The 26,813-nt window shown below is 54.2% G+C and overlaps 11 protein-coding genes across 11 annotated transcripts; 4 read left to right on the forward strand and 7 right to left on the reverse strand.

The window, feature by feature from the left end:
* Positions 1-42: 42 nt before the first annotated feature.
* On the reverse strand, positions 43-4,113 carry KRP23_8492 (uncharacterized protein; the record flags this gene model as incomplete). The annotated part of the gene is made up of 1 exon (XM_067893939.1): positions 43-4,113. The coding sequence occupies one exon, from the start codon at positions 4,111-4,113 to the stop codon at positions 43-45; it is 4,071 nt and encodes a 1,356-aa protein (XP_067743421.1).
* A 145-nt stretch (positions 4,114-4,258) lies between these two features.
* KRP23_8493 (putative deoxyhypusine synthase) lies at positions 4,259-5,401 on the forward strand (the record flags this gene model as incomplete). Its single annotated transcript, XM_067893940.1, has 1 exon — positions 4,259-5,401. One exon carries the CDS (start codon positions 4,259-4,261, stop codon positions 5,399-5,401), a length of 1,143 nt encoding a protein of 380 aa, XP_067743422.1.
* A 141-nt stretch (positions 5,402-5,542) lies between these two features.
* KRP23_8494 (Cilia- and flagella-associated protein 65) lies at positions 5,543-11,341 on the reverse strand (the record flags this gene model as incomplete). The annotated part of the gene is made up of 3 exons (XM_067893941.1): positions 5,543-9,289; positions 10,250-10,621; positions 10,694-11,341. 3 exons carry the CDS (start codon positions 11,339-11,341, stop codon positions 5,543-5,545), a joined length of 4,767 nt encoding a protein of 1,588 aa, XP_067743423.1.
* Positions 11,342-12,670: 1,329 nt separating this feature from the next.
* On the forward strand, positions 12,671-14,682 carry KRP23_8495 (VPS9 domain-containing protein 1; the record flags this gene model as incomplete). The annotated part of the gene is made up of 2 exons (XM_067893942.1): positions 12,671-13,003; positions 13,084-14,682. The coding sequence occupies 2 exons, from the start codon at positions 12,671-12,673 to the stop codon at positions 14,680-14,682; spliced, it is 1,932 nt and encodes a 643-aa protein (XP_067743424.1).
* A 1,272-nt stretch (positions 14,683-15,954) lies between these two features.
* Positions 15,955-17,197, forward strand: KRP23_8496 (Protein mss51; the record flags this gene model as incomplete). Its single annotated transcript, XM_067893943.1, has 3 exons — positions 15,955-16,191; positions 16,257-16,371; positions 16,428-17,197. The coding sequence occupies 3 exons, from the start codon at positions 15,955-15,957 to the stop codon at positions 17,195-17,197; spliced, it is 1,122 nt and encodes a 373-aa protein (XP_067743425.1).
* Positions 17,198-17,366: 169 nt separating this feature from the next.
* KRP23_8497 (uncharacterized protein) lies at positions 17,367-20,768 on the reverse strand (the record flags this gene model as incomplete). The annotated part of the gene is made up of 1 exon (XM_067893944.1): positions 17,367-20,768. The coding sequence occupies one exon, from the start codon at positions 20,766-20,768 to the stop codon at positions 17,367-17,369; it is 3,402 nt and encodes a 1,133-aa protein (XP_067743426.1).
* A 237-nt stretch (positions 20,769-21,005) lies between these two features.
* KRP23_8498 (uncharacterized protein) lies at positions 21,006-21,908 on the reverse strand (the record flags this gene model as incomplete). Its single annotated transcript, XM_067893945.1, has 1 exon — positions 21,006-21,908. The coding sequence occupies one exon, from the start codon at positions 21,906-21,908 to the stop codon at positions 21,006-21,008; it is 903 nt and encodes a 300-aa protein (XP_067743427.1).
* A 359-nt stretch (positions 21,909-22,267) lies between these two features.
* On the reverse strand, positions 22,268-22,900 carry KRP23_8499 (Transmembrane emp24 domain-containing protein 10; the record flags this gene model as incomplete). The annotated part of the gene is made up of 1 exon (XM_067893946.1): positions 22,268-22,900. The coding sequence occupies one exon, from the start codon at positions 22,898-22,900 to the stop codon at positions 22,268-22,270; it is 633 nt and encodes a 210-aa protein (XP_067743428.1).
* A 173-nt stretch (positions 22,901-23,073) lies between these two features.
* Positions 23,074-23,525, forward strand: KRP23_8500 (uncharacterized protein; the record flags this gene model as incomplete). The annotated part of the gene is made up of 4 exons (XM_067893947.1): positions 23,074-23,115; positions 23,183-23,230; positions 23,311-23,376; positions 23,445-23,525. 4 exons carry the CDS (start codon positions 23,074-23,076, stop codon positions 23,523-23,525), a joined length of 237 nt encoding a protein of 78 aa, XP_067743429.1.
* Positions 23,526-23,588: 63 nt separating this feature from the next.
* Positions 23,589-24,645, reverse strand: KRP23_8501 (DnaJ-like protein subfamily C member 17; the record flags this gene model as incomplete). The annotated part of the gene is made up of 3 exons (XM_067893948.1): positions 23,589-24,199; positions 24,280-24,438; positions 24,513-24,645. The coding sequence occupies 3 exons, from the start codon at positions 24,643-24,645 to the stop codon at positions 23,589-23,591; spliced, it is 903 nt and encodes a 300-aa protein (XP_067743430.1).
* Positions 24,646-24,729: 84 nt separating this feature from the next.
* On the reverse strand, positions 24,730-26,698 carry KRP23_8502 (Protein DNA-DAMAGE INDUCIBLE 1; the record flags this gene model as incomplete). The annotated part of the gene is made up of 11 exons (XM_067893950.1): positions 24,730-24,801; positions 24,878-25,066; positions 25,137-25,217; positions 25,292-25,441; positions 25,505-25,561; positions 25,638-25,925; positions 25,994-26,047; positions 26,115-26,177; positions 26,245-26,385; positions 26,457-26,522; positions 26,597-26,698. 11 exons carry the CDS (start codon positions 26,696-26,698, stop codon positions 24,730-24,732), a joined length of 1,263 nt encoding a protein of 420 aa, XP_067743431.1.
* Positions 26,699-26,813: the final 115 nt, after the last annotated feature.

The raw sequence follows: 26,813 nt of genomic DNA on the forward strand, positions 1-26,813 counted from the left end.
GTTTGTACCATGAACTATTTAGCTCATCAGGTTCGCTTGTCTTCACGGAGCACGTTGTTCTTGCCATTCCCATGCTTCGTGCGTTTGGATTCTGGCGCTTTGGATTGCCCCTGAAAACCCAAGACGGTCGCTAGCTTCACGATGCAGGAAGTAGTACGGCATCGTAGCTTTTTGCTGCTGCGGGCGATATGTCGCTTGGCGAGGTAATCCACCCGGCATCTGAGACCGCACACCTCCGTTGACGCGCTCTCTTTGCCGAATAGCTTGCCTCGTCTTGTACTGCTGGAATACGAGCTCGCTGATCTGGTTAAAGCTGCACACTGGACAAGGCGTCTCGCTAGCACCACGCTTGAACTCGCGCGTAAAAGCCAACTTCGTCGCAAATAACGGCATGGGCAAAGCGTTCATACGCTTCTCGAACTCTGGCACCACCTCTTCTTCGAACACGCGTTTCGGAAATAGGTGTCCACATGTAAACGCCTTCACGTGAGTCTCCAGCGGGTCGGTCTTGCCGAGTGCTTGCGCCGAATGAGGGGCGATGGGGACAACCCCATGCGATAGATCGTTCTCCACGACGTTATTTTTCACAAGCTCCAGTAGCTTCAGCGTGGGCGACTGCGAGGCCGACACCTCTGAGCTTTCCTGATCCTTCTCCAAGAAAGAAACACACACGCGGAAGAGGAACTGCCCCGAGAATGGTAGTTGCTGGCACTTGAGTACCCATTCCTTGTCACGGTCATCGAATCCACGACTGCCTCCGTTCGTTTTGGAAATCGCTGATCCCACCGACTCAGCACCAAGTATCGATTCCACGACCTCGGAGAAGAAGATCTGAGCCAGCAAGGAGGACACGTGCGTGAACACGTTGGGATCGATGAGAAAGACCTCCAGCACAGTGTGCTTCAAACCGTAGTCGAACCACTTCACCAGTATGCGCGCAAGGATAGCCGCGCGAACTTGCTCGGAGATGATTTTAGAACTATGGCTCTGAACAACAAGCGAGTTCAGCAACTCTAGTAGTTCCTCACGCATTCGCTCTTGGAAGTCGGACTCTTCAGATGCAGCGCTGCCAACCGAGTCGTCCGAATGCTGACGACGGCGGTTGACGGTGCTGTCAGAAGGTGTGGGCACTTCCGCGGAGCTTAGTAGCGGAGTAGGCAGTGAGTGTGTGTTGTGCGAATGCAACCGACACTCAAGAGCTTCCACCAGTTCTCCGTGAGCTTCGTAGATACACGCTGCCGCAGTCCAATTCTCGTAATCCACACATCGTGACACCATGATAGGTGGCCGATACTGCGCTACCAAGTCCCTCAATAGCGTCTCTAGCTTTGCTTGCGAGTATTCGTCGCCACTTGGGCAATGACCATCGCTGTTTAACCGGATAAGGAAGGTGAGGAAAAGCTCGACCTGCTCTTCTGGGGCCACCCTCATGAATTCCGACGTCGAAACATCAGAGTGAATCCCTGCCCTGGCTGATGAGCACGTCTCTGCTACAGCAAAGGGTACGCACTCATCGCCTTCTTGTTGGGTAGGATCGATATTGGCAGCAAGCTCACGACAAAGAGCTGGTGAAATGGCTGCTAAATTATGCTCGAGCCAGTCTCGATGCTGAAGAATTGCTGGTGGATATGCCAACAAAACTTCAGCTTGAACTTCGATTGGGAAAGACCGCAGAATCAAGCGACTGGACGGAGACGTAAGCGCAGATGCGTGACCAGATTTAAGCAGCGAGCGCAATATTTTCTCGGATACCGACGATGCTAGACCTTCGCGAACAATCTTTTCAAGAACTTGAGGCACTTCTTCCCGTCGTGTCGCTACGAGAATGGCCTTGTCCACGTGCTGTTGAGCAAGACACAAGTCGACGATATCGGTGGTCATGTAGTCGCGATTAGTCTCCAAGAAATCCACGAGCCATGCCTCCCGTTCTTCATCCTGCTTCTCTTGCGCGGATAAAACTTGTCCTTCCTCAGTATCTAGCGACGTACTGCTTTGGAGCTGCTGCTGAAGTACGAGGTCCACCAACAAAAGAGAAACACGCCTTCTCTCTGATCCATCGTAAGCTGAATCTCGTAACGGTTTGGACAGCACGTGTTGAGCATAGTCAATTGCAATCTGCACACCTCCCATGGCAGTCAGCTGCTGCACTGCACTGGACGGTATAACTCGCGATACTTCGAACAGATCGCGCACCCACTGCACAAGCTGGGCATCTGCTGCTACACCGCTGTCCATTACACCGGTGTATAAGGTGTTTGCCACAACTTGGCACAACGACGCCATGTCAATACCAAGAGCATAGCCGATGGACAAGGCATCACGGAGGGCAATGGTGCGCGCACACAGCGCCTTGAACAGCGCCAAGCGAGACCATTGCGGGCGACATTCATACACGTGGTGCTCAGTCTGCAGGATGTAGATAATCTCGGCTTCGCCTGACTGACCACCACCCACACTGCTACTTGCACGGCCCGAACTTCCACGACTTTGCGCTGTACTCTGCACGACACGCTCAATCTTCTCATTGCCATGTAACGAAAGGTAGTGTACAATGTGTGCCTTGGCAACGTCGTCATCCATGCCTTGGTTCGATGGGAGTGACACCCATGTTGAAATTGTCTCGTTAGACTTCGATGTGCGTCCCTGAAGCAGCATTAGATCTGTTGAGCAGTACGTCAAGTCCACGTCTACGACTTCGTCCTTCTCCTTAGCAGAATCAGAGCCTTCCGTTTCTCCCTCCTCCGGCAGGTCACTGTTTCCGCTGTTTTCACTTTCAGCTTCGTCTCGCCTGTCGGCGAAAGACAAGGGAAGAAGGTCAGGGACCTCGTACTCGCCTTTGAGTCTCCAATGAAAGTTGGAATAGAGGTTGGCTTTGCGCTTCTTGCAGTCGTATAACGCCAGCGAGGACTCCGAGCTCAACACGCCGTTGATGGGATACAGACACACGTGCGGCGAATTCTTCTTAATCCGCTGCGGACGAAAGTCCATATCTTCCAGGAAGTGCTGCGGGAACGTCTTGACGACAAACTTCGGTGCCTTCGAGAAGCTGAACGGGCTCGACCCACCTCCAGTATTTGTTGTCGTAAAGTTCGTCTCGCTGGAAGACGACGACCCGCCCGTCGTCGTCTCAATCTTGAGCGTCGACGTCGCGTTCGCCGCCTCCTTGTCATCCTGCTTTGCTCCTTTACGTGGCGACACCTTGGGTCTCAACTGGAACTTCTTTTCCAGCACCACGCGATAGTACCTGACCCCCGTCCCGCTCGTTTCCTTCTCCTCGATCTCGTCCGTCGTGGTCTTCACCAACATGGACGTCCTCCTCTCCTTCCTAAAATTCTCCTGCAGCAAGTCAATGCTCACGATAGTGCCAGCATCCACCAGTTCGCACCGACATTCCTCTGCGTTCTCCTCAACATTGACAATAGAAATGAGGCTCTCCGTGCCCCCTACAAGACAATAATTCTTGCCGTTGAGAGAACGCCACCACCGGACGCACGTGACGCTGCCAATACCTGGAGCGAATTCCAATGTGCTCATCTGCTCGTCATCACCCGCCACTTGAGAGTGGTACCGGGCGCCATTGAGGCCTCCGTACTCGTTGGTAGCTCTTAGGTACGAAGCCATCTGCGTCGTCATGGCCGCCTGGTGCACGTTCAGGAGCTCCCGGTGGTGCGACGTGGGCTGGTACGATGCGTCCAGCATGGCGCGCCGTTGATTGGCCACGAGCGTGAGCACGGGCACGAGGTGCAGGCGGTTCTTGCGGGGCGATAGGGCGGCGATCCAATCTCCTTCGGGGCTGAACTCGAGCGCCGAGAGCCGCTCCGCCTTACCAGCTTTCTGCTGTTTGGACGTGGAGCACACGGGGAACCGCCACAAGCGGGTGCGCTGGTCCTCCTCGATGGTGCGCAGCAGTAAGAAGTTGGTTCTGGCATTTGCGGGGCCCGTGTAGCCGTCAGGACCCGCCACGGGCTCGGGGAACTCCTCGCACACGGCCAGTGCCAGCAACTGTTTCTTCTCCAGCGTGTGCACGGCCATGGACGCGATATGCAGCCCCGGAGAAGACGGCGGGAAGCCGAAGATGCGCCGGATCTGGAACAGGTTGCTGCCGTCCTGCATGGTACTTCAAAAATGATACTTTCCCACGAACTTTGAAAACGAATACTAAGTTATACAGGCTATAGGAGCAATCAAATCGGTACACTGACGTCACACTCCGGCCAGTCGTCGCTTTATCCATTATCCATTTTCTCGTGCCTTTGCTATGAGTACCCCATCGGCGCAGGCTCAAGACGCGGCCGTGCCGCAGGTGGCGCAGGACGCTGTGCTGGTGCGTTCTGAGGACCTGGAGGGAAAGAGTGCCCACGTGCGCGGCTACGACTTCAACGAAGGCGTGGACTACGAGAAGCTCCTGGCGTCCTACGTGCACATGGGCTACCAGGGCACGAACTTGGGCGAGGCCATCGAGGAGATCAAGCGCATGCGCAAGTGGCGCCTGAACGACGATCCCATCTCCCCGGACGAGCACGACGAAGAACGGAAGGACCCGGCGTATCGCGCCACGGTCAAGACCAAGATCTTCCTGGGCTACACGTCCAACCTCATATCGAGCGGCCTGCGCGAGTCGCTACGCTTCCTGGCGCAGCACAAGATGGTGGACGTCATCGTATCGTCCGCCGGAGGTATCGAGGAGGACTTTATCAAGTGTCTGGCCCCCACGTACATTGGAGACTTTGCCCTCAAGGGCGAGAACCTCCGGCGTCGTGGCCTCAACCGCATTGGCAACTTGCTGGTGCCCAATGACAACTACTGCAAGTTTGAGGACTGGATGGACCCCATTCTGGACACGATGCTGGAGGAGCAGAAGACGCAGGGCACGGTCTGGTCCCCGTCGACCATGATCCACCGTCTGGGCAAGGAGATCGACAATGAGGACTCGGTCTACTACTGGGCCTACAAGAACAACATCCCCGTCTTCTGTCCATCCCTCACAGACGGGTCCATTGGTGATATGATCTACTTCCACTCGTACCGCAATGGAGGCCTCGTGGTGGACATTGCCAGTGATATCCGTCGCATGAACGACCACACGATCCGTGCGCCGGGTAAGACGGGTGTCATCATCCTCGGCGGCGGCATGGTCAAGCACCACATCTTAAATGCCAACCTCATGCGTAACGGCGCCGACTACGCTGTGTTCGTCAACACGGGCCAAGAGTTCGACGGCAGTGATGCTGGTGCGCGTCCCGACGAGGCTGTCTCGTGGGGCAAGCTGCGTCTCGACTCCAAACCCGTCAAGTTGTACGCCGACGCGACGGTGGTCTTCCCTCTCATCATGGCTGAGACGTTCGCCAAGGATTTCCACGCCGAGAAGAAGAAAGAGGAGGAAGCTGCCAAGAGCTCGTAAGTAAAAACAAACTGAGGAAAGCGAGCTGCTGACCTGATAGTGAAGGGCGCCTCGAGCACCACCACGTTGTACTCTTTATCTACCAGAACAACTTCGGATAGAGTCCCTAGTATTCCCATTCAGATTTTTTGAATGAACTTCTTACGTCTTGAGGAGTGTAGTGTCGATTATAGGTTGATGAGAAGCAGCAGGACTGGACCCAGCGAGTACATTGGGAAACACCGTCTTTCGAGGCACACAAAGCAGCTCCTGTTCCAGGTCACCGTAGAAGAGTTCCTGGAGGACGTTGAACACCGTGTTTTCCATCACACCTGAAATGATGGCCTGGCAGTCGTCGTTTTGACGGGCTTTGTAGCACAGCGCCTCGCGAGGTTGAACAGCTTTTGCTGCTTCCGAGTTTTCAGCGTGGTGAATGGCGCGATCCGAGCGCGGAAGCGGCTCGAGCTGCTCTTGAAAAGCTTCTTGAATTGCGCTAGATGTCAACACGTCCATAACGAGTGTCTCCATGACATCGTACAAAACGTCACGGCATTTTGCCGCTGTCGACTCGTTCTCCATAACGGAGTCTCGTGATCCAGTACCAGGTTTGCTAGCCGACAGCTTGCCACTACCAATGCGGTCTTTGCTGGCGGACAGCGTCGTCAGCGAAGCAATCCCTCGTCCTGTCCTTGTCGGGGTGCTTGTATCTCTGGTGGTTGGCAACGAAGGCGCCTTGACGTCTCTGACGGTCGGTGAAGACACTGGAAGTACGCGGGGGATCTGCTTTGTGGACTGAAGTGGCAACTTTTTCAGCTCTCCACGCGGATAGATCCGTTCCATCACGTCCACCGGTAGCACATGCGCATAGATCCGCACGAAGAGAGGCGTCGAGGACTGCTCTGCGAATGTGTCGAGGTGGCGACTGTCGCTACTTGACACCACTCCACTCATCTCGGGCGAACCTCGTCGAGTTGACTTCAATAACGTTTTCCTGGAGCTGCCATGGCTACTACGCTGAGCCGACTGCGTCTCAGGAGCGTCGCTACTACCCGGTGCCACCAATTTCGACACTGAGCTGATACGCTTGTCAGGTACTGCCTCCTGCGTTGCGATCGAGCGGTTGATGACTGACGTTCGCGTTTTGCTTGATGAGGTCCCACTCGACCGCACCTTGGATCGTGTCGGGCTCGTTGTAGCTGCATTGTTGCTTTTGCCATCCTTGTCCTCATTACTATAGGTAACCAAGCATGCCACGTCGTGATTGACCACAAATGCATCACCTCCCGTGTGAACACTAACGCGAATGAGTGTTTTCTCTCCTGGCCCAAGCTCACCGCGCCTAGGCGACAATACAATCGTCCCATTCGCGACGAGAGGATGCATTGTATCCCACTCGAAGATAAAACTGCGTGGAGCTATGTCGGAGCGTCCAGATGATGAAGGGCTGCTCACATTTTGTAGGACAAGCAAATGGTTTGCTTCGGAGTGCATCGACACGTGGCCAAAGTCAATGCAGTCTGAAACAAAGCATGCTGGGAGATCTGGGATACTTAAAGCCTGCTTCTTCGGCGGTGACGTCAATGCCCATAGTTCATCCTTCATCTGTTGCAGTGTCCACTGTTTGGGGTGATACCCAGTGGCCACAATCGTAATCTCCACCATCTCCTTGTACCCTTTACCCATGAGCCCATGCGCTTTGAGCAACAGCGGCACCTCGATAGTGCCAAGCTTGATAGGATTGAACTCGATATCGAGGAAAATCGAGCTCTTCGCGGGAATAATCTCGGAGCTGTTAACACACCTCAGCACTCGATAGCCGTAGTTTGCAGCATTCACTTGCTTGAACGACACACTGCCGACTTCCAAGCGCAATGCACTGTCCCCGCGATTAAAAACTTCCACTTGCTGCACTGGTGGTCTACCTGTACGCAAATGGGCTGGGTATTCGCTTCGTTCGTAGTCATCGTTTTCCTCGCTCGATGCTGTCCGTCGAGCCAAAGCTCGAGGAGGCTGGAAGTCTTGCCGAAACTCGCCGATTGTCACTGGTGAGAGATGGAATACTTGGGTCGGAAGGAATAACTTGGGGTCTTTGTGGGCAAGAGTCCTGCCCTGCAATTCCAACACGACCTTTTTACCTTTGTCAACTTCTAAGTACAGCGGAAGGTCGTGCTCGCCATCGTAGGCTTCTGACGTGTACGAGTACGACAAAGTCAAGAGAATACTCTGTTGCGGTAACAACGTTGCTCTGCGAGGAGAAATACCAAACACTTTGCTATCAATGATGGCGTTCAAACGCAATTCTTCGGGGGATGGCGCACTCGTTTCGGCCCAATGCTCGATCTCAACATTCCCCTCTTTCGGGTAGCGTAGATAATACTGTACAACAAGGCTCCCAGGGTTGCGTAGCTTCAGGAATACCCTCTCCGTTCGACTGCCCAAGGGAGCTGGTGAGAATGGTATCGCAAAACGCTTGAGAGAGAACTCGTCGTCGAGGTCACCCGATTCAGGAGAACCTGAATCATTATTCCCCGCAGTAGTTGCTGTACTTCGACCTGTCTTCTCTTCCTCTTTTGTCAGAGGTGCTGCAAGGTATTCATTGACCTTGTTGCACTGAAATTGGTGCCATGCGAGCTGTGTTGCCACTCCAGGCACCCGCAAATCCTCAATTTCGATAGTAGGGAACGAAGCCTCCGCCTGAATAATGCAAGTAGGCTGTTTGAGCTCGTGAAAGCCCCATGTATCGTAAGGAGATGAATTTGTCTGATCACCAACAACGCACGACACTTCGAACGTGAAAATCCCTGCCGAGGTCGGAAGGAATGTTGCCGTGATCTTCTTCCGTGACTGGGCCGGAATGCGTCCCTCAGCTTGTGAAAACACCAAATTGCCAACCGGAGTGGTGGCGTCGACTTCATCCTCATCAGTGTCGACATCATTTTCCCCGTTTTGTCGGACTCTTCGAGTCTTAGAGACCATAGACTGCTGCAGCGAGTACATAAGGTCGCAGTCAGCTGTATTCTGTATAAAGAAAGCTTGCTTGGAGCTGGAGTTGACGAGGATTGTCTCGAATTTTAGGGTCTCCGGTTGGAATAGAATTGCGCCAGTGGTACCCTTAGTTTGCACCCGAACAGTTAGCTCCTGCAGAACTGGAATCTTCGCCTTCATACTTTTTCCTTGGTCTAACGGGATACTGATTGATTTCACGGCCACTAGAAAGCGGCCGGCGTACTCACGGATCTCGCTTGGCGTAAATGAACACTCGATTGATGCCGTCTCCCTGCCGTTGAGTCGACCAAGCTTGGGCTTGACCCGGAAAACGCGTTGGTATTTCGGAGGAAGCTCCCACCGATACACCAGAGGAACACGAGAAGTGTTTATCAGCTCAATTTGCCTCAGGGACTCGAGACCAACAGCAGTGGGCTTTACATACACTTTGGCCTCGGAGGGTAGAAGTTGACCAGCCTCAATATCCTGAAAACTCAGTTGCGGTAGAGCGCAAATGGCCGTAAGTTCTAAGACCTCCGGCTTGGCACGTGCATTGTTCACGACGCATTGCAAGAAATGCGAGTATTTTCGCACGTTACGTGGAGTGAATCGAATTGCCACCAAATGGAAAGACTTCGCCTCGACGTAGCCGCACGTCGGTTTACACGAAAATACTTCAGCTGGGTCCTCGACGAATGTAAAGAGAGCGGGCGTGTCGCTGGCATTTTCTATCATGATTGTCTGGAAGACACTGTCGCCGAGGTAGCATGGAGGAAACTGCACCTTATTCTTCATCAATCGAAAACTGATCTTTGGGAGAAACTGCTCCGTAGGGGAGGCGAACGTGTTGCCACACGTCTTGGCCACCATACACCACGGTGGCGTGAATGTATCCACATTCACGAGTCTGAATGTTCGATTGGACTTAAATGATGCAAACGCTTCCAACTCAGCAAAATAGTAAGTGTTGACTCGGGAAGGCTGAAATGCCACGCGAAATTCTGCTGTAGCACCTGCAGCGATATCAGCAGTGGAGGGAAATACACGAAACACAGACTGGTCGTCGCTCGCCTGTGAGGGCCCAGGTGCGACCGCCACTCGCCACGAACAAGTCACCTTGCTATGGGTGTTGTTGGATACAAGTAGAAGCTTTTTGGAAGGGAATTGCACGATACCACAGCTCCCAAAGTTTAGCAGTGAATCGAGAACTACAACCGGATTTGACTTATCCTCGATACTGATGAAGTATTCACTGCAGACCTCGACGTCGGCCAGCGAACCTTCTCCACTTCGCGTGAGAATTCGGCTGGGAGAAAGCTGAGAGACAGAGGATTCAGTACTGCTGGAGGTGTCTTCAGTCTTTACAAGCTGCAATGCACCTTTAAGAAACAGTGCGTCTCCATTTTCTTCGTGATACGTTTCCAATTGATCTGGTGAAAGGCGACCGAGGCCAGCAGCAGAACGAAGACGATATGCGTCAACATGGGCTTGTTGGAATGGCGATGGACGCGCTTTCTCATCATACCCCGTGCCTAGTACGTCCACAAACTGCGTACTTTGATTGTGTACTAGCAGGAAAAATCGGCGGTAGAAATTTCCGGAGTGCGGCGGTGAGAACGAAATGGTGACACTCAGGTCCAAAAACGGCGGTATTTTTCCAGTGACTCGGTCAAAGCAGAACACACCCTGTGCCTGAGCGTCAAAATGAAAGAAAATCTCCATAGGCGATTCATTTCGCAGTGTAATGGCCCGCGAGACGACTTCTCCACCTACAGGTACGTCCTGAAAGTTTACCGAGCGGGTAGGCACGAAATTTGACTCGAGATTCTTCCTCCAGATACTGAGTATGGGGCCAATTGCTCGTCCTTTGCACGTGATACGCACTCGATTACCACCAGGCGTCAATATATCAAAGTGATCGGACGTAAATGTGCCGGCACTCAGTGGAGTGTAGCGCACCTTGATAACAACAGTAGACTCAGCTTCCACCACCCCAGTCAGAGGCGAGAAAAAGAAGCGTGGGTCGTGATCACTCTCGACATTTTCAATGCAGAAGCTGGCACGCACAAGTGACCGGTTACGCAAGATGAACTCCTTCTCCGTTGGGGCACGACTCGTATTAGGAGCTCCAACCAGTACCTCGCCAAAATTCAGCTCTCTCTCGGAGGCGGACAAGTGCGTGAATTTACTGATACCACTGATCTTCATCGTCTCCACAAGTGCTTGAGCAGGCGCAAACGACTCCTTGGTATCTGGCTGCAGCAAGCAACACAAATTGCTCGTCAAAAAGTGTCCACAATTCTACATCGAGGCTCCACTACTTTTTACCTTGACACTGCAGGCCGTGGTCGTAACGTATACAGAAGCACTTGTAGGAAAGAAACTCGCCGTGAGCTCAATACTGGCACCAGCCTTAACCCGTCCAGACTCTGGTCGAACTGCAAAAGGACTTCCATGCTCCCCCGCCGCTGGCACCGTCCAGTCGAACAAGGCATCGATTTGTCCGCAATTGTACAGCGTGAAGCTCTGCAGCGTCGTCTCCTTGGTCGGACAGAAGCCAAAATCCACGCCGTGCGGGATCTCCACCTTCAAGGCAGCGATGCGAGCCACCACAGGCACTCGGAAGCGACCGGAGACAGCGGCGACGCCGCCCTCGATCACGTGCACGTGGAAGCCCACGAAGTCGTCGTACTCCTCGAGCTTTACTGGTCGAAAAGCCACATCCAGCATCGTGAGCATCCCCGGGCTGAGCGTCATGACGGTGGGGAAGTTCATGCTAAAGTACTTGGTGCGCGGCAGTTCGTACTTGAACTTGATGGTGCGCTGCGACACATTGCGCACGGTCAATTGCCGCGCGTGCTCGCCGCCCGGAGCCCACGCGCCGGCCTCGAAACGGATGGGGTTGCCGCAATCGAGCCCATAGCGTCGGCGCTGCTCCACGCGGTCGAGCACGGGCCTCGCCTCTGTCTGCTCCATCGCTCGTTTCTGCGACTGCTCATGATCCGTAGGATCGCGAACGAGGATTCGTCGAAAAGAAATATGGATACACTTTACGATGATTGGTGGATGATGTTGAAGTGCGTCCAGCTAGCGAGATTGGGAGTGCGCCCTGCGGTTTCTTGCTGCAACAATAGTTTTGAGGTTCAGTGCTTGCACCTATGCTCAGGCTCATAGCGCCGTCTTTAGGTCACCTGGATAGCCCCGTCGGGGGTGATGAACTCACCGACTTATTAACAGCAGATCCCAGCAGCGGCGCTGACACTTTGACAGGCTGCCGCGACTGCAACGAGTCGTTGCCAACGACCGGACGAGCTGGAGAAGATCCTTCCACGATTCGGCAACGATCGGCCTTTGAGCCGGACTTCCCGCTACACATGTCTCGAAGTAGAGTGGAAGCTGCGGGTCAAGTAAATGGTGGGAACCGTGGCTTCAACCGCCAAGAACTCAGACCCGCTCTCCGTCGCGCGTCCGTCGCCGCACGAATGCATTTGATCGACGAAAACCAATCGCGCGCCGCCTCCGGCTTCAACCTCTTTGCGGCAGCAGGACCACCAAATCCCGCAGGAAAGAGACACCGCGTGTTGCTGTTGCGCTCATCACGAAGCAGGCTGAAGTTGAGTGCAACTCGATTTTCGGGCTTGGATTGGTCGAAATAAGGCCTTATTTCTAGCAAATCGGACCGCCGCGGGAGTGGGACGATTGCGCCACGGGGGTATTCACTTGACTTCAGTATACGGCGTAATCCTTCGGCTGAAGTGTCGAAGAGGAAACCGCCCTGCTCTTCCGCCCTTGAGTGTCGGCAGCGAGTGCAGCGCATGAAGTCCAGCATGAGGAGAAGCTAATGTACAGACTGTCAGCGCGAGCTCGGCACCTTCTTTTCTGGCGCGCGGGCATGGTCCGCCCTTTTCTTCCAATCCGAGTGGATTCTGCTTCGTGCCCTCGTTTCTGCGACGTGAGACCCAGCTGACTCGCGTGGACCACACATAGTGTCCAGTCGGCCTCTCCCTCTGTATCCTATCATCTGTCATATCAGCATCATCTGACGCCCTCCACAAACCATGCGTTGATACAAATACCTGTATATCCAGAACCGGGCGTCGGCATGAACCTATTTGACAGCATGCTACGGTCGACGGTCATTATACAGTCCAGACGGTAGCGGCGTCGCTGGGCGAACCAGGCACAAAGCATCGGCACTCGTAATCGCCAGCAGGACAGGCAGGACAGGCTTCCGCTGACAACCACACCACCACCGCTGCGCATACTGGCCCCCTTCCTTAGTTAGGAAGCAGCAGCAGCGGCAGCATGAGCGGCGTCGCCGGGCGGCGTGACGAGCGCGCGAGCAGCGAGACGGAGATCGAGTGCGACGAGCTGCAGCCCAGCGCCGAGGAGGAGGAGGCGGGCGTCGGCTGGCGGCGGCTGCTGAAGCTCCCGCCGCAGCCGACGCTGGCCCCCGTGGCCCCCACGTTCGCGCTGGACGACCTGGCGCAGAAGAAGGCGGAGGGCGACGAGCAGCTCGTGCCCCCGACGCTCGCGGGCCACGTCATGTGGAAGCTGGCGATGCGCATGTCGTCGCACTACGAGAGTCGCCTGTTGCAGCACATTTCCCGCTCCATTCTGACTCGAGGAGCTCACAAGGTGCGGCTCTATTTGTAACTGTACAGACTACCGTTTTCTATTGAATGACTGATGGGTGGACCATGACGCTATGATTTCAGCACGGAGAGCGGAGGCCGAGTTTCCTGCTTGAGAGCGACCCAGGCAGCAGAGAGTCTGATACACAGACCAAGCCCAAGAAGACGGTGAGGAGCTCTATCCCCGGACTCCGAAGGATAGAGGACGCCGCGAGCTACCTGAGAAGTGCACAACCTATGGATCCGGACGCCGCGGCTTGTCCCGAGACAGGGCGACCTGCTTCTGCTGCCGCTGCGGCGGGCGCCGCCTCGGGCTCCTCAGCTACAGGTGCCGGCATTTTGCCACCAATGCCGCCACTGGTGTTTTCACCCACCAAGGGAAAGACACAGAAGCGAGCGCGCAGCATGACGCTCGAGCAGTACACTACGTGGAAATACGCCGGTCTGCGCCCGGGGCTGTCGGTGAGGGTGGTGCGCTGCGAGACGGTGAGTTCCATGCCTGCCGTGACGGAGTACGTGCTGCACGTCGTGGACTTGCACACCCGCGTGTTCTGGATCACCAAGAAGCGCTTCAGTGATTTTTATTTTCTTCGACGTAAAATCCGAGGAATTATCCGACGTGTACCGGAAGCTGATGACGACGAGAGGGATTATTTACGGTTCCTCACGGATCTGCCTTTCCCTCGACGACGATTCCGACCCGCAAGCGCCGCGTCGATCAGCCGCGGTATGGTTGAGATTGAGGTGTTTTTGAGGAACCTGGCTTCGTTAGAGCCGCAGTCGAGGCTACAACGCAGCATTTTGATGGAGCTGCAGCTCGAGATGTGCTCTGCCGAGTTCGTGTCATCGCTGGAGAAGATCGACACGACGGGCGAACCAATTGAGCCCAAGTGGCTGAGCTACGATCTGTTTCGCCGTCTGAACTGCGAAGGTGCTGTAGAGGGCAGTACGTGCTACCAGTTCCTCCATGCGTTCCGCAACCGTATGACTACTATTGAATCCGCGTTGTGTCCGGGATGCAACAAGTTTGAAGGCGCGGCCCTCGCAGCGGCGGCAGTCAAGGATCTGCGTACCACGGTGACGAGCATCGAAAAGTACATTTCAGAGAACCTGGACCCGCAGTACGCTGATACGCTGTCGCTGCTGGACTTGAGCGTCAATGTGACGTCTGTGCTGGATGACTGTGTATTCCATGCGGTGGAGGACACCATTTTGGTACCACTAGAGAAGCAGGTGAACTTCCTCGTGGGCTCGACGGTAGATAAGGATGCCGAACAGCGACTGGTGCGTAACATTGAGCGCCTGAAGTCTAGGTCTCAGACCGAGAGCGGCATCCCTGAGCACCTACAGTCGGACGATGACTGGGGCCTGTCATGCCACCATCTGAGCATGATTGACGAGCGAACTCTGCCCATGGACAAGATCCAGGAGCTGCTGCGTGCGGCGCTGGAAATTTTTAAGAGCTGTGGCGAGAAGAACCTGGAGTGGCGTGAAAACTCGGCTCTCACTGCTGACGATTACCTCCCCATCCACATTTTTGTTGTGATCAAGAGCGGGCTGAAGCGACCGCTAGCGACCAAGGAGCTCCTGGGCGCCATGATCCACCCGTCTCTGATGCTGGGCGAGGTGGGCTACTTCCTCACCATGTTCGAGGTCGCGCTCAAGTACATTGCCGACATGTAAATCAAGCCAAGCTGAGCCAAGTCAGACGGAACCAATTTTGAGCGACCGCGGGCGCGAATAGCAGCGCCTGGGGAGCATTTTATCCCAAGCCCAGTAAGTGAACAAGTATAATAGGGGATTCGACACGGAGACCGCACGAGTCAACAGGAGTCAAGCTCTGCACGTTAAGCGTAAACACCCAAATGAGACGTACGTACCATACTCATGCACATCGAGTTACACTCAGTTGCGTGATATAATACACGGTACCATACCGTATCGCTCATGTCCTAAGCGAACGGCAGTGTACAATGAATAGGGTAGTGCACTGCTGCAGCAGGTTATAATTAGCATTAAAATGCTATATTTTAAACTAAAAAATATGGACACGACGGGAATCGAACCCGTGTCCATCCGCACAAAACGCGGTGCTCTTGCCACTTGAGCTACGTGTCCAAGCTCGCTTGGTTACCTTTGCATTCCTTAGAAGTAAAATCTATGTATATTAAAGAGAAATAATGTACACATCGCCTTCCTCATCTGAGCTGCCTTCTAAATCATCATCGGAATCAACAGATTCCTCTAGAGCACCCAAATGTTTCAGCTTCTCAATCAATTCGTCGGTCGTAGCTTGCCACTGTTCTTGATCAAGCCCATGATGCGGAACCCGCATGTCACCCAGAATATTGACCTTTGAAAAGCCTGCAGCATTTGAGCGGATACAGGACAACCTTCTCGTCTCATTGAGTTAATCCAGAGCACGATGTACTCTTCTGCGTCATGGGGCAAGACGATAGCCTCGCCGATTCTGCGCAGATTTTTGTGATGTCCTTTTCCTTGATTGCACATCAGCTCGATGCGCTCACGTTGACGTCGCCATGATGAGATCTGCTTGATCTTCTTAGTTCGCTCAACTGAATTGTTAATTGAGGGGTAGAACTTTGCTATTACGTTTCCTGTATCGTTGCCTCTATCTAAAAATTGAAGAACTTGTAGCTTATGTGTGTAGTCAATTGAAATGCGCTTGTAGTGCTTCGACTTTCGTCCTGCTCCGGTGGTGCACTGCCGTCCCATTGTCGAAATTGGAAATGAAGTGAACTACGTTTTAGTTGTCTGGTATAGCATTTTAGTGCGGGCAGGAAGCAACGCCATATGCAAATTTTGTTGATTGTGATTGGCGAATATTCACGTTCGCTTATGACAAAAGTTCGGTTAGGACATGAGCGATACGGTATATCTCAACCCAATATCGTCCAATCCCAGCTCGAGGCCACAGCAGTCAGCAAGATCGCCATGTTCGCGCAGCTCCTGCGTCCGCGGGCGCTGCTGCTGGGCGCCGCGCGCCGCATCTCGTCGCGCCAGCTGCGTGTTCCCGGCGCGCAATCGCTCGTGGGGGCTGTAGCTCGCCTGCCGTGCCTACAGTGCGGCCGACAGACGGCGTTGTCGCTCTCGCGCTCCGCCGACATGGGCGACGTCCTGGCCGAGCGCGTGGACTGCGGCAAGACGCGGCTTCCGCTCGCCTGCTCCCAGGTGGCGGCCTATCAGAGTGCTTAGGCATTGATGTCTTATCATTGACGGTATCTGTATGCTGCTAGGAATGCGCTGACACGCTGGAGGCGACCAATTCCGACGTCTTGATGCTGTACGACAGCATGGTACAAGACGTCGAGTACGCGGCGACGCCCGAGGCCTCACAGCTGTTTGCTGAAGGTGAGCGGTTATTGACAACATTTGTATGATCAGGTGGTTAATTTTTTGGGACGAAGTGCTGCAGCCTAGTCGACGTGAGAGCAGCAAGTGGGGAGAAGATCGCCACTTGACGTCGTGGACGGACTACTTGAAGCTCTACAGTCCTGGTGAAAAGTTGCTGGAGGACTTGACGGCGTTGAGACTGCTGTCGTCGGCCTACTCCTACGTCATGACGCTCAGCAGGTTCTTATCGGAGCTGGTGGAGACGGACAAGGGTACACTCGAGCTGCATGTGATTGGGGCACGGGCGGAAGCCATGATGCCTAGGTATTTGTGGGACGAGCTGTCGTTCTTCCACCCTGGCTGCCAGTTTGGCATCAAACTGATTGGCGACCATGTGCCGGTGATGACGGCGCGGAAGAAGACGCCGACGACCAGGGCGAACGAAAACGAGTTTATCCAGTTGGAGCTGATCCACGGACTGTACCACACACTTGAAACGAACAGGCTGGGAATCCCAGATGCGTTCGTGCTGTTTAATCCTGGGGTGGGTCACCCGCGCCTGCGTGAAAGCTGGCAGCCCACCATCCAGACTGTGCTGGCCTCGTGCAAGCCTGTGCTGATCACGTCTTTCAGCGTGGAGGACCAGCAACGCGATATAGCCGCATTACAAGAGCTGGTCGCAACCAGCCCCGCACTGAAGCGATTTGAACTTCGATTCCGCTGTCGGGCGAAGCAAAATTCGTTCCGCAGCCTGAAGTACCAGGTGGATCCTTCAAATGTCGGAACGCCTATTCAGACCAACAACCGCGTAATGGTTGTGCAGTTGGCCGCGATCAGCGAGTAGACCACTTCGATATCGTAGTTAATGATACGACGTCTGAGTTGATCCAGCGACCAGAATTAGCATGGATGACGGCTCAAGTTGTGGGTAGCTATCTACTTCATTGCTAATGGCTCGGTTCTGCTAATATTATTTGCTCGCTCACTCATCATGTTAATCTACGCGCTGCGTCCTATTGCGTTTGCTGTAGCCACTGCCGTACAGCTTCGCCAGGTGTCGCGTATGCTGTTCCTGGACTGCGCTCGGCCTGTACGTACGAAATTGCAATGTAGAACTCGTCCAGGCGCATTCGCCAATGTTGGTCGGCCTCCTTTGCCCCACCCAGGGCTTGATTGCTGTGCAGGTCCTGCATTACTCGAAGAAAAATGGTGCGTGAGTCACCCGCTGCTTTGCCAGCGATATCCATCATAAACCGCTCAAACGTGGGGGCTGTCATCCTGACTCTGGTGTCATCACCAGTGCTGGAATTTCCTCCAGCACTATCTGCTGCGTCACCTGACGTTGCGTAATACTCGAAGAGCGGCCAGAGTATGGTTTCGACCTCCATGCCGACGAAGCACAGATGTAGTACTGGGGGTATTTCGCTTTCAGTAAGGAGACCAAGATCTCCGAAGAATGACAGCAGTACTTCACGAGCCGAGAGAAGAAATTCGGGCTTGGTTTGACTGCTCCCAAGCGACCTCGAGTACAATTCTAGAGCACAAGAACCAAGCAAGAGAGTGAAGCCCTGTGGTGCCATCAAACCACCTCCAGCATCCCCCGTCTCGCGAAAACGATCAAATAACGTTTGAATCACGTCTCGAGACAAGAACGTCGGGTGTAACTTGAGATCAGTGAGCATACGGAAGATCGCTGCGGCAGTGAGGCAGTATTGGTTTCCAAGAGCAGGAGTACGCTGCCCACCGGAGTACTGAACGAGGAGTTTGAGTAAGGGTGAGTGGAAGGCCAGGAAGAGATCTCGCACTTGCGGCGTGAGGTGCCAATTTGCGTACACCTCCATCGACAAATCCCCAGTTGGTGGCGCATTTGCTGCGCTGCATGAAGTCGGGCTACTCAAGCTGATACTGGTGGATGCAGACGCGACTGAATGTGGAGGTGACGCAGTAACTCTGTTGGCCGGCTCTGGCGGAAGAAGCGGATCGCACTGGTATTCGAAGAACGTTGCGCTTCCTCTGCGGGTGACACTATCGTTCGGCGGGTGATCCGATGCAGGATATGTGTGCTTAAGAGAAGCCTTCTCCATGACGGCACGCTCTACGACTGCTGTCTCGTGCTCCAACACAGCAAGCAGCTTCTCCTGGTTTTGAAGAATGTCGTCGCTGAGATGACCTGCCCACGAAGCACGTGACGGACACAACAGTAAACCAGTGCCCTTTTCACCAGCACCACTGGCATTTCGGCCATTGCTAGATGTGGCTCCCCCAGATGCCACACCACCTCGACCTTGCGATGCTCCTAGAAGGGAAAGCAAGCTTGCCCAGAAACGTTTTAATTGTTCGAGCTTGGTGTTGCTTGCTGCGAAAACGTCGGTCAGGAACTGGTTCAAACCTGTCACGAAATCTGCAAAGAGAAGACCGCGCTCCACTGCGTAAGGAGGAAGGTGGCGTGCCAGGCGTTCAGCGAGTACATCCCTTTCGATAACGTTCTCCTCGAGCAAAGTCGAATATTCAAGTATGCGCACAAGGGAGGACATGGCAAGCCGAGGTGACGGGGTATTAGCGTCTACCCCTCTTGTGCCGACCCCCTCGCCAACAACTGCGCTGTCGGCCGCTGCATGCAACTGGAAGAGTTCGCGTAGGTTGCTCACCGCGACATCCTTACATAACGTGAGCACGGAGAAAGGTAGAGCTAGCCCGTCCCATTCGACGAACGAAGACAATTGCGTCTTCAACGCGTGGGCCCTCTCCTCGAGAGCAACGTGGCGCTCTTCCATGTGGCGGTAACGCTCTTCCTCGCGCAACAACTTCTTGGAGAGTACATCCACGGTGATACGTTTATCCAGCGAGAAGAACTGAAAGCGCTCCAGGTCGCTACGTAGCACACGGCTGTAGTCATCCAGCGATTTGGAGTACTTGTCCCGCTCGGCTGCCTTAAGCTCAGCGATTTCAACCTGCAGCCGAAGTTCTTTCGTGACAGCAGATACATGCGTCTGAATCCGCCACTGCACAAGCAGCATGCGCAACCACGCACGTTCAGCATCACGAATAACAGTAGTCACGAACCCGTGCTTTACAAGCTGAAGCTCCGACCCACATTCTGTCAACTCACCAGTGAGGCGTTGGGCCTCGTCTCTAGAGGCTTGAAGCTTCTCCTCCAACTTCGTCTTCGCACGAGAGAGCGAGAATACGCACTCTTTTGCCTCAGCCAAGCTGGCTTCTAGCTGCTGCACGCGCTCCAAGTTCCCACGATTGTTGTCCCGTGTTGTAGCAAACTGCCATTTCGACAAGGCCTTACGGGTTGCTGTTTTATCTCGAGCAAGCAGAACAAGCTGCAACTTTGAGACCCCCAATCCCAGCGATCGTGTCAGGACTGCATGCTCGCGCTGGATTGTCCTCCAAGTGCTGAAGGTTTTTGCTGCCTGGCGGTGCTCCCAGTGGTCCATGAGACGGTCAAGATGCATCACGCCAAGCAAAATGCGGCGTTCTTTGGCCTCTTGCTTCACCGCCTTGAGACTTACCTGGAGCTTCGTCGCAGTCTCAACATGGCGATCTACAATTGCAAACTGCTTGATTTTGCTGAGGGCTGCAGCTTTCAGCCTCAGGGCGACGCTGCGGCCAACGCTCAACAGCAACACGAACGCTCGAGTTCGAGCTGATGTCACATTCTGTGCAGCTCCTGACCACTGAAACAACGCAGAGTGCAGCATATCTCGGCCTTTTGAGCGCAACAAACTGTGAATGACTAAACCGCGCATCCGCATCCGCGCTTCAAGCTCCCGTTCACTCATGGCGTTTTCCTTTCGCTCAAGCTCCTCCATAAGGGACTCGTTCTCCGCTGACAGCTTTGCCATCTTTTGAAACTTTGTCGTCTCGGAGGCGATTTTTTCCAGGAGGTCTGCCTGCAGTGATTGGTTTTGCTCCATGAGTTGTTTGGTTTGGAGCTTCAGCTGTTCCTCACTCTTGGTGGTGAGTGTGAGTTGGTCACGCAGCGTCTTCACCAACTCGTTCGAGCTCAGTGCCTGCATTTCATACTTCTGCGTCTCCTCTTTCAAAGTGCGGTTGTCTCGCTCGACAGCATCGAGTTGGAGCTGCTTTTCACTGAGCTGAGCCAACTTCTCATTCAACTGGTGTAGTTTCTCGTTGAGGTGCCGAAGTCTTTCCTGGTCTGCGGCGGAATCACCCCGAGCCTTTTCTACCTCAGCGCGCAAAGTTTGCTTTTCGTGCTGAAGAGACTGCTTTTCAAGTTGTAATGCCTGCTTCTCTTGCACAAGAAAATGCTTCTCCTGCTGTAGTAGCTCGAACTCTGATAGCGGGACAGAGGGGGTGGAAGGAACTGACGATGGTGGCGTGGCGACTGGGATTGTAGTCAATGTCAAGGGGGACGACGGAAAACTGCTGGAAGTGGAGGACGTCATTGATGCTCGAGCTCGTCGAGGCGAGGGGGACCCAGAATCTTTTTCGCTTTCATCGACCTGGCTGATGACAGCAGATGCGACTTGGGTGGAGTTACGTCGTCGGAGAGGATTTCGACGTGACTCTTTTCTCGGTTTCACTGCGGAGTCCTCGCGACGTGATGGTATCGCTACCTCCGCCTGAAGAGTTTGCAACAGCGTGTCCAATCGAGCATCTGAAGCTGCACGTTTGTATCTAGGCTAAAGTGATGGAGAAGTTTTCTCTCGCTTGCTGGTGCTACCCGGTGCAACAACGTTCTCCTCGGCACGCTTCAAGTCTTGCCACATCTCCTTGCGCTTCCACTCGTCGAGGAGACGTGATGAAGTTCTCTTCGTGGTTTCGGTCGCGTCCCAAACCTGCGAGTACGACCTGGGTCGCGACAAAGCAGGACGGACGTCATCCCGATTTGATTGTTGAGCCAGCAGTATCTTCGTCGTTGCGGTCGACGGAGGACCCGCGACAAGACTGTTGGCACGCTTGTAAGGAGATGTCGATGGTGATAACGGTGTCAATGGGGTTATAGGAGAGGAATCTCGTCGGCCGCTTTTATCTAGCGGTATGAAATCCGGGATGGGGTGGATCAGCGCTGGCGAAGAGGGCTCCGAGCTGAGCGACGCACTATAGCGCCGACCTCCTTCCGCAAACGTATTGTGTCCCTTGAGAGCCGCAAATCCTGCAAGTCGGGGTGAGGGCACACTCACAGCTTCTTCGCCAACAGCGCCGACTACCATGAGGGACGGTGCCGTGTCCATTTCCAGGGCGAGACTCGATCTCCGAGGCACCGTTGCAGTATCGCTCTTCTCTTGACTGTCTATTGCCCTTAAATGCTGTAACGAAGCTCTCTCGTCCTCCGATGATCCTGCTGACTCGCCGGTGTGCTTGCTTGGCAACGGGATGGGGACGTCTGAGGCATCCGGCAGGTAGTCATCCAACCAGGCATCTTCAAAGTCTCCGTCGCTGGCATCGCCTTGGTAGTTGCGATCCGAGAAGCCGTTGTCCTCGTCACTGCCTTCTTGTTCATCGTCGTTGTCCGGGGCAGTCTCCCACGCAGCGCCTCCCTGCTGCTCATCATCGCTCGAGGTCGCGTCGCGGAAGTCCGCCATGACACGAGCACGCAATGCCGAACGAGTCAAGTGGGGCCAAACCAAGTTGTAAATAGTCTGGCGGCGGCTTCAGCACGGGCAGCGCCAATGCAATGAGGTGGAGATGCTAATGCTCCATTTCGGGAACGCAAACGGCTGCTTTGCACGTGCGCACAAATGTAGCCACCTGCAACTTCAACTATAAATACAGCACTTCCAAGCACGTCGGTGGGATAATGGCACCCAGCAAGGCCTTAGTATTTTAAAAAGCCGAGGCTTTTACTGTGCTACCTGCACCGATGGCTAAAGTGGGCATTCCAGGCGTCCAAACCACCATCTACAAGTTGGTCCCCCAGCTGCTTTGGTGCTTCGTGCCATGCTTAGATGAGCTTTTTGCTCTTGAAGAACTTCTTGAGGTACATGACCTGCCACACGCCCATGCCGAGCAGAATGAGGATGGAGAAAAAGCTGAACCACAGCACGCGCGAGTTGGTGGACTCGTTCGTGTTGCGCATCGTGGCCTCGCGCTCACGCATGTAGAGCATCTCTCGGTGGATCTCGTCCACCGTGTCCTCCATCTTGCGGAGCTCCTTCTCCACGGGCATGAGGTGCTCCCGCTTGGCCACCTCCGTGTAGTCCTTGGCTTCCACACCGTGCTTGAAGTCCAGCATGACGCGCACGGGCTTGTCGTTGCTGTTGACGAAGCACACGGCGTAGTTGCCTCCGGCGTCCGCCGTGAAGGAAAACTTGTGGATGTCGTCGGACGACGTGTCGATGTTGGCGTCCTGCTTGAGGAACTTGCGCAGCGGGTCCGTGATGGCCAGCGACACGCCCGATTGACCGCGCACGCCGCCGATCACGTTGTAGTGCACCACCACGAGGCTGCCCTGGGCCACCTCGTCGCTCAGACACTTCTCAGCGCGGCGCCGGATGTCGAACTGCACGGCGTTCAAGGACGCGGCGCTCACGGCCAGCAGTAGCAGCGTCAGCAGCGAAGACTTGGTCCCCATCATCTCTCTAAGTCGCGCGTAGCTCCTCGAGTGGTAGTGTCCCCCCGTGAATTAGGATTGTGTAGCTTTGTCAGCGATAGGACGACGTCAGCGGGGATATATGCTTGATGATAGGTTTAATAATGTGGTGTACACCACAATACCATAATATGGACACAATATTATTGAAAACCACGATGAACGAGTCGCGAAGAGACTCGCGCGGAGGCCCCGACCGGGTGCGTCTGTGACAATGAGGACGGAGGTTTAAGATGTTGGCGTATACTGATGTTGTATGTGATGTAGGAGTGGTTCCAGAAGGAGAAGAAGCGCCTCGAGGATGAAATTCGCGAGGTCCGTGGAAGGAAGAGCTGGTAATGGTGGATTGAATGCTGATGCTGTTTAACTGTGCGATGTATTGGTTGCTGCTGTAGGGGATGCAAGAGGCTGTGTCGAACGTGCATATTTTGAACCAGAACATGGAGCACCTCAACGATGTGGTGCGTCGCTAATCTGGTGGTGCTGGGGTTTTCCATTATATTGAACGTGTTTGTTGTCGCTACTGCAGGGCCAAGAGGTTGTAGCCATTTCAGCTGTTTGGGTGGAGTTTCTGCGTCAGACGACCGCATCCAGCGAGAAAGCACGATAGGCAGCCGAGTAGTTAGTCTTCAACCAAGCTGCCCATAAGAATATGAGCCAGTCGAATCTGCTATCAGTGTGATTGCACGGGTGTCTGCTGGTGTTGGTGCTCTTGCTGCTGCTTCACCTTTTCTCGCAGCGCGGTGAGAACGACCTTCTCAAATGCCAAGTGCTCTTTCAGTGAAATGGGTCCTCCAGGGAGCGTCGGAACATTGCGCCTGGGTGCTGGTGCAGTCGTTGTCTTGTCTTCGGCGGATGTGAACCCATCTGTCTCTACGATGTGGCCTTGGATCGAGACTTCTCGCCAGCAACCCTTGTGCGCCTCAATGCGGACCGCGTTCGCAGCCGCTACAACATCCACAAATACCACCTTCGCAGAGGATGTCTTCATCTTGATAGTCTCGATCTCGCCGTACGACCGCAGTTCTCGACTGAGCGTATCATCCGAGTGCGAGTGCTGCCGCTTATCCCATTTGAACGTAACAGTGCGCTGCGACTTGGGTGCTCCACGCGCATCCTCACATTTCCTCTGATCCGTTCGCCGCTTTGCATCTCGAGCAAGGCGATCTTGAAGTTCCTGCTGCCGAGCCAGTGCCTTCTCACGGAGCTTCGACAGTTCCGCTTTCTGCTGCTTCGTACTCGTCTTCCGACCGCGCTCATAGCTCTGCTCTTTCTTCAACAGTTCTGCACATTGACACAATAACAAAACAGACCATAACTTCAGTCTCAAGACAAAAGAACAGAGCGTCTTTTGAGCCACGAACCGTCTCGCATCTGTTTGCGTTTGCCATCGAGCTCCGCCTCTCGCTCGCGCTGCTTCTTCTTGGCCATCAGCTCGCGCGACAGCTTCCTGTCGTAGGCCTCTTTCTTCTTGGGGTCCAGCAGAATGTCGCGCGCATGGGTCAACTCCAGGAATTTTTGCACTGCAACACCAGCAAGTTTCCAGTTAGAAAGTATGTTCTTTACTTTTTACTAGCACCAAAGCACGGCTTCGTACCGTCTCCACCGCGGTCGGGGTGGTGCACGATAGACTTCTTCTTGTAGGCGCGGGCCACTTGGCGCTCGTCGGCCGCGGGCTCCAGCCCCAGGATCTCATACAGGTCCGCGCGGAACTTGTCGTCGTCGGCCATCGTACTTGCTTATTGAGAATTGAAGAGAACGAACTGTGATTCGACAAAAAAATGCCGGCCGGAAATTTGATTGGCTTAAACTTGCTACATGCTCTCGAAGAGGAGTCCCGCAGCCATGTCGACGTCACCGTTGCACGTTTGCAGCGCCTGGGTAGCCTTTAGTGAAAGCAAGATAACACACGTCACACATGTCAGCGAAGGTGTGGTCGATGCCAATGCAGTCAGGACTTACCCGCTCCTGAGGGAAACCCAGCGTCACCAGTTGAGCAATCTTCTCCTGGTCGCTTGACCCTGAAGCCGACACAGGAGCTGCTGGGGCGGAAGTTGGGGTCGAGCCTGGAGTTGAAACTGGAACGGGGACGCCGCCAATAGTGGCTGGTGGGGCCGCGGAATCCGCACGGTTCTCCGACGACGGAATCTCCTGCAATTCGAAGAAGGAGGTTGAGTGAGTATACCGCATCTGACAACGCATGTCAATGCAAGACACGTACATGCTCCGGCAAGAAAGGGACGTCGTGGAAGCGATCGCCTTCCGTGAGACGAAGGACGTTTTTGCCCAGATCAATGCAGCACTGTAGCAACGGGAAGTTAGTAGATGCAAATCGAAGTTTGTCAATGCTTGAGCGTTAAGACAGTGATTGCGTACCTGATGCCGCTTGAGCATGTCCAGGCCGAACAGGAAATCCACACCCTGCTGATCCAAAATCGTGAAGCTGCAGTTGTAGAACTCGTTGCCGATCTTCAGTGGGGCCATGTGCACTTTGCCGATGATTGTTGCCGTGCCCACTCCAACAGCCTGCAAGACAGTCGTCAGACTTGAAAATACAGTTGGATTCGTAGGTACGATAAGTATCTTTACCTGGCCAGCAAACCGCTTGTCAACCAGCCGCATGATACCGCAACGCTCCGCGCAACTCTGAGAACATACATGCCGATATGTCAGTTTCGACTTGTACATGTACATAAGCCTCGAAAAATATGATAGAACTTACCGACGACATGATGGTCGACTGCGCTCCGGAGTCCACAAACGCCTTCACCTGGGTGCCGTTTACCTCGCAGGGAATGTAAAGCATCGTAACGCGAGCAAATGCTTCGGGCATCTCTTCGATAGCGATTTCCATGTTCTTCTGAACATTCGACAGACGAATACGCTCCGCAATTTTGGCCTGCGCATCGGCATCGAACGGGTTCCGATCCAAGGCTTCAATCTCCTGCTGCTCCTCAAATTTCCGCGACGCAGCCTCCATGTGCATCTGCATGAGTGCCATGCGCACTTCCTACATCAGATATCGCCAAAGTCAGTCTCCACGCTCTTCCTTGTCAATGAATAGTTCACTCCACGCACCGACACACTCTTGGATTTCAGCGCCGTCGCCAATTTTGCGTTACCTTGCTCCAGCTGTAGCACAGTTGATGGAGGCAATTAGTCATCCTGTTTCCCACAAAAAAAAACCAGCTCCACTCACCTCCGTGAGAAGGTGGGGGTTCTTCTCCATGATGTCGAGAAGAATTTCTGGGGATGCATTTCCCTATTGCAGAGCACAGTTAGTCCTCCCACGAATACCTCTCGAAAACCTCGCGAAACAGGGTTCCCACCGGAATTTCGTGTAGCTTCATGCCCGGACGAGCCGTAAACCCGGCTGCACTGGGTACAGCAGGCCTTGCAGCAGCTGACGTAGCCGACGGGTTGCTCATAACCACCAGCAAGTCGTCCTCCTTCACGCCCGCCTGCTCGAACTGCACAAAAAAGTATCCACCCAATCCGTCAGAAATTGAACCAGAGCATTCAGCTTTACCCCATCCATTACCGTCTGGTCGAGACGCAGAGGATTTCCGTCCAGCATCAGCACTTGAGACGCTGCAGGGATGCCAAACTGAAGCAAAAGATACATTGATAGGCGTCAAAAGAGATCAAACGCGGTGAAGCTGCGCACAGCGCGGGATTTACCTGCTGCTGCAGCTGCGGGGCCACAGAGCTGAGCTGCTGCGTAGGCTCGGCACTGATTTGCGCTACCTGGCCGCCGTCTGTGGATGTCACCGTCACTTGCATCACTCTCAACTTCCGAGAAGGTGCTCTCTTTGATACTACTGGCTTGCTGCCGTATAGGCAACATAAGTAAATCAAGTTGCCCATTTTTTGCGAACCTTACGTTGCTGCAAAGAAT

This window comes from Phytophthora ramorum (genome assembly GCF_020800215.1).
Source record: "Phytophthora ramorum isolate Pr-102 chromosome Unknown Phyram_PR-102_s0007, whole genome shotgun sequence".
Lineage (NCBI taxonomy): Eukaryota > Oomycota > Peronosporomycetes > Peronosporales > Peronosporaceae > Phytophthora > Phytophthora ramorum.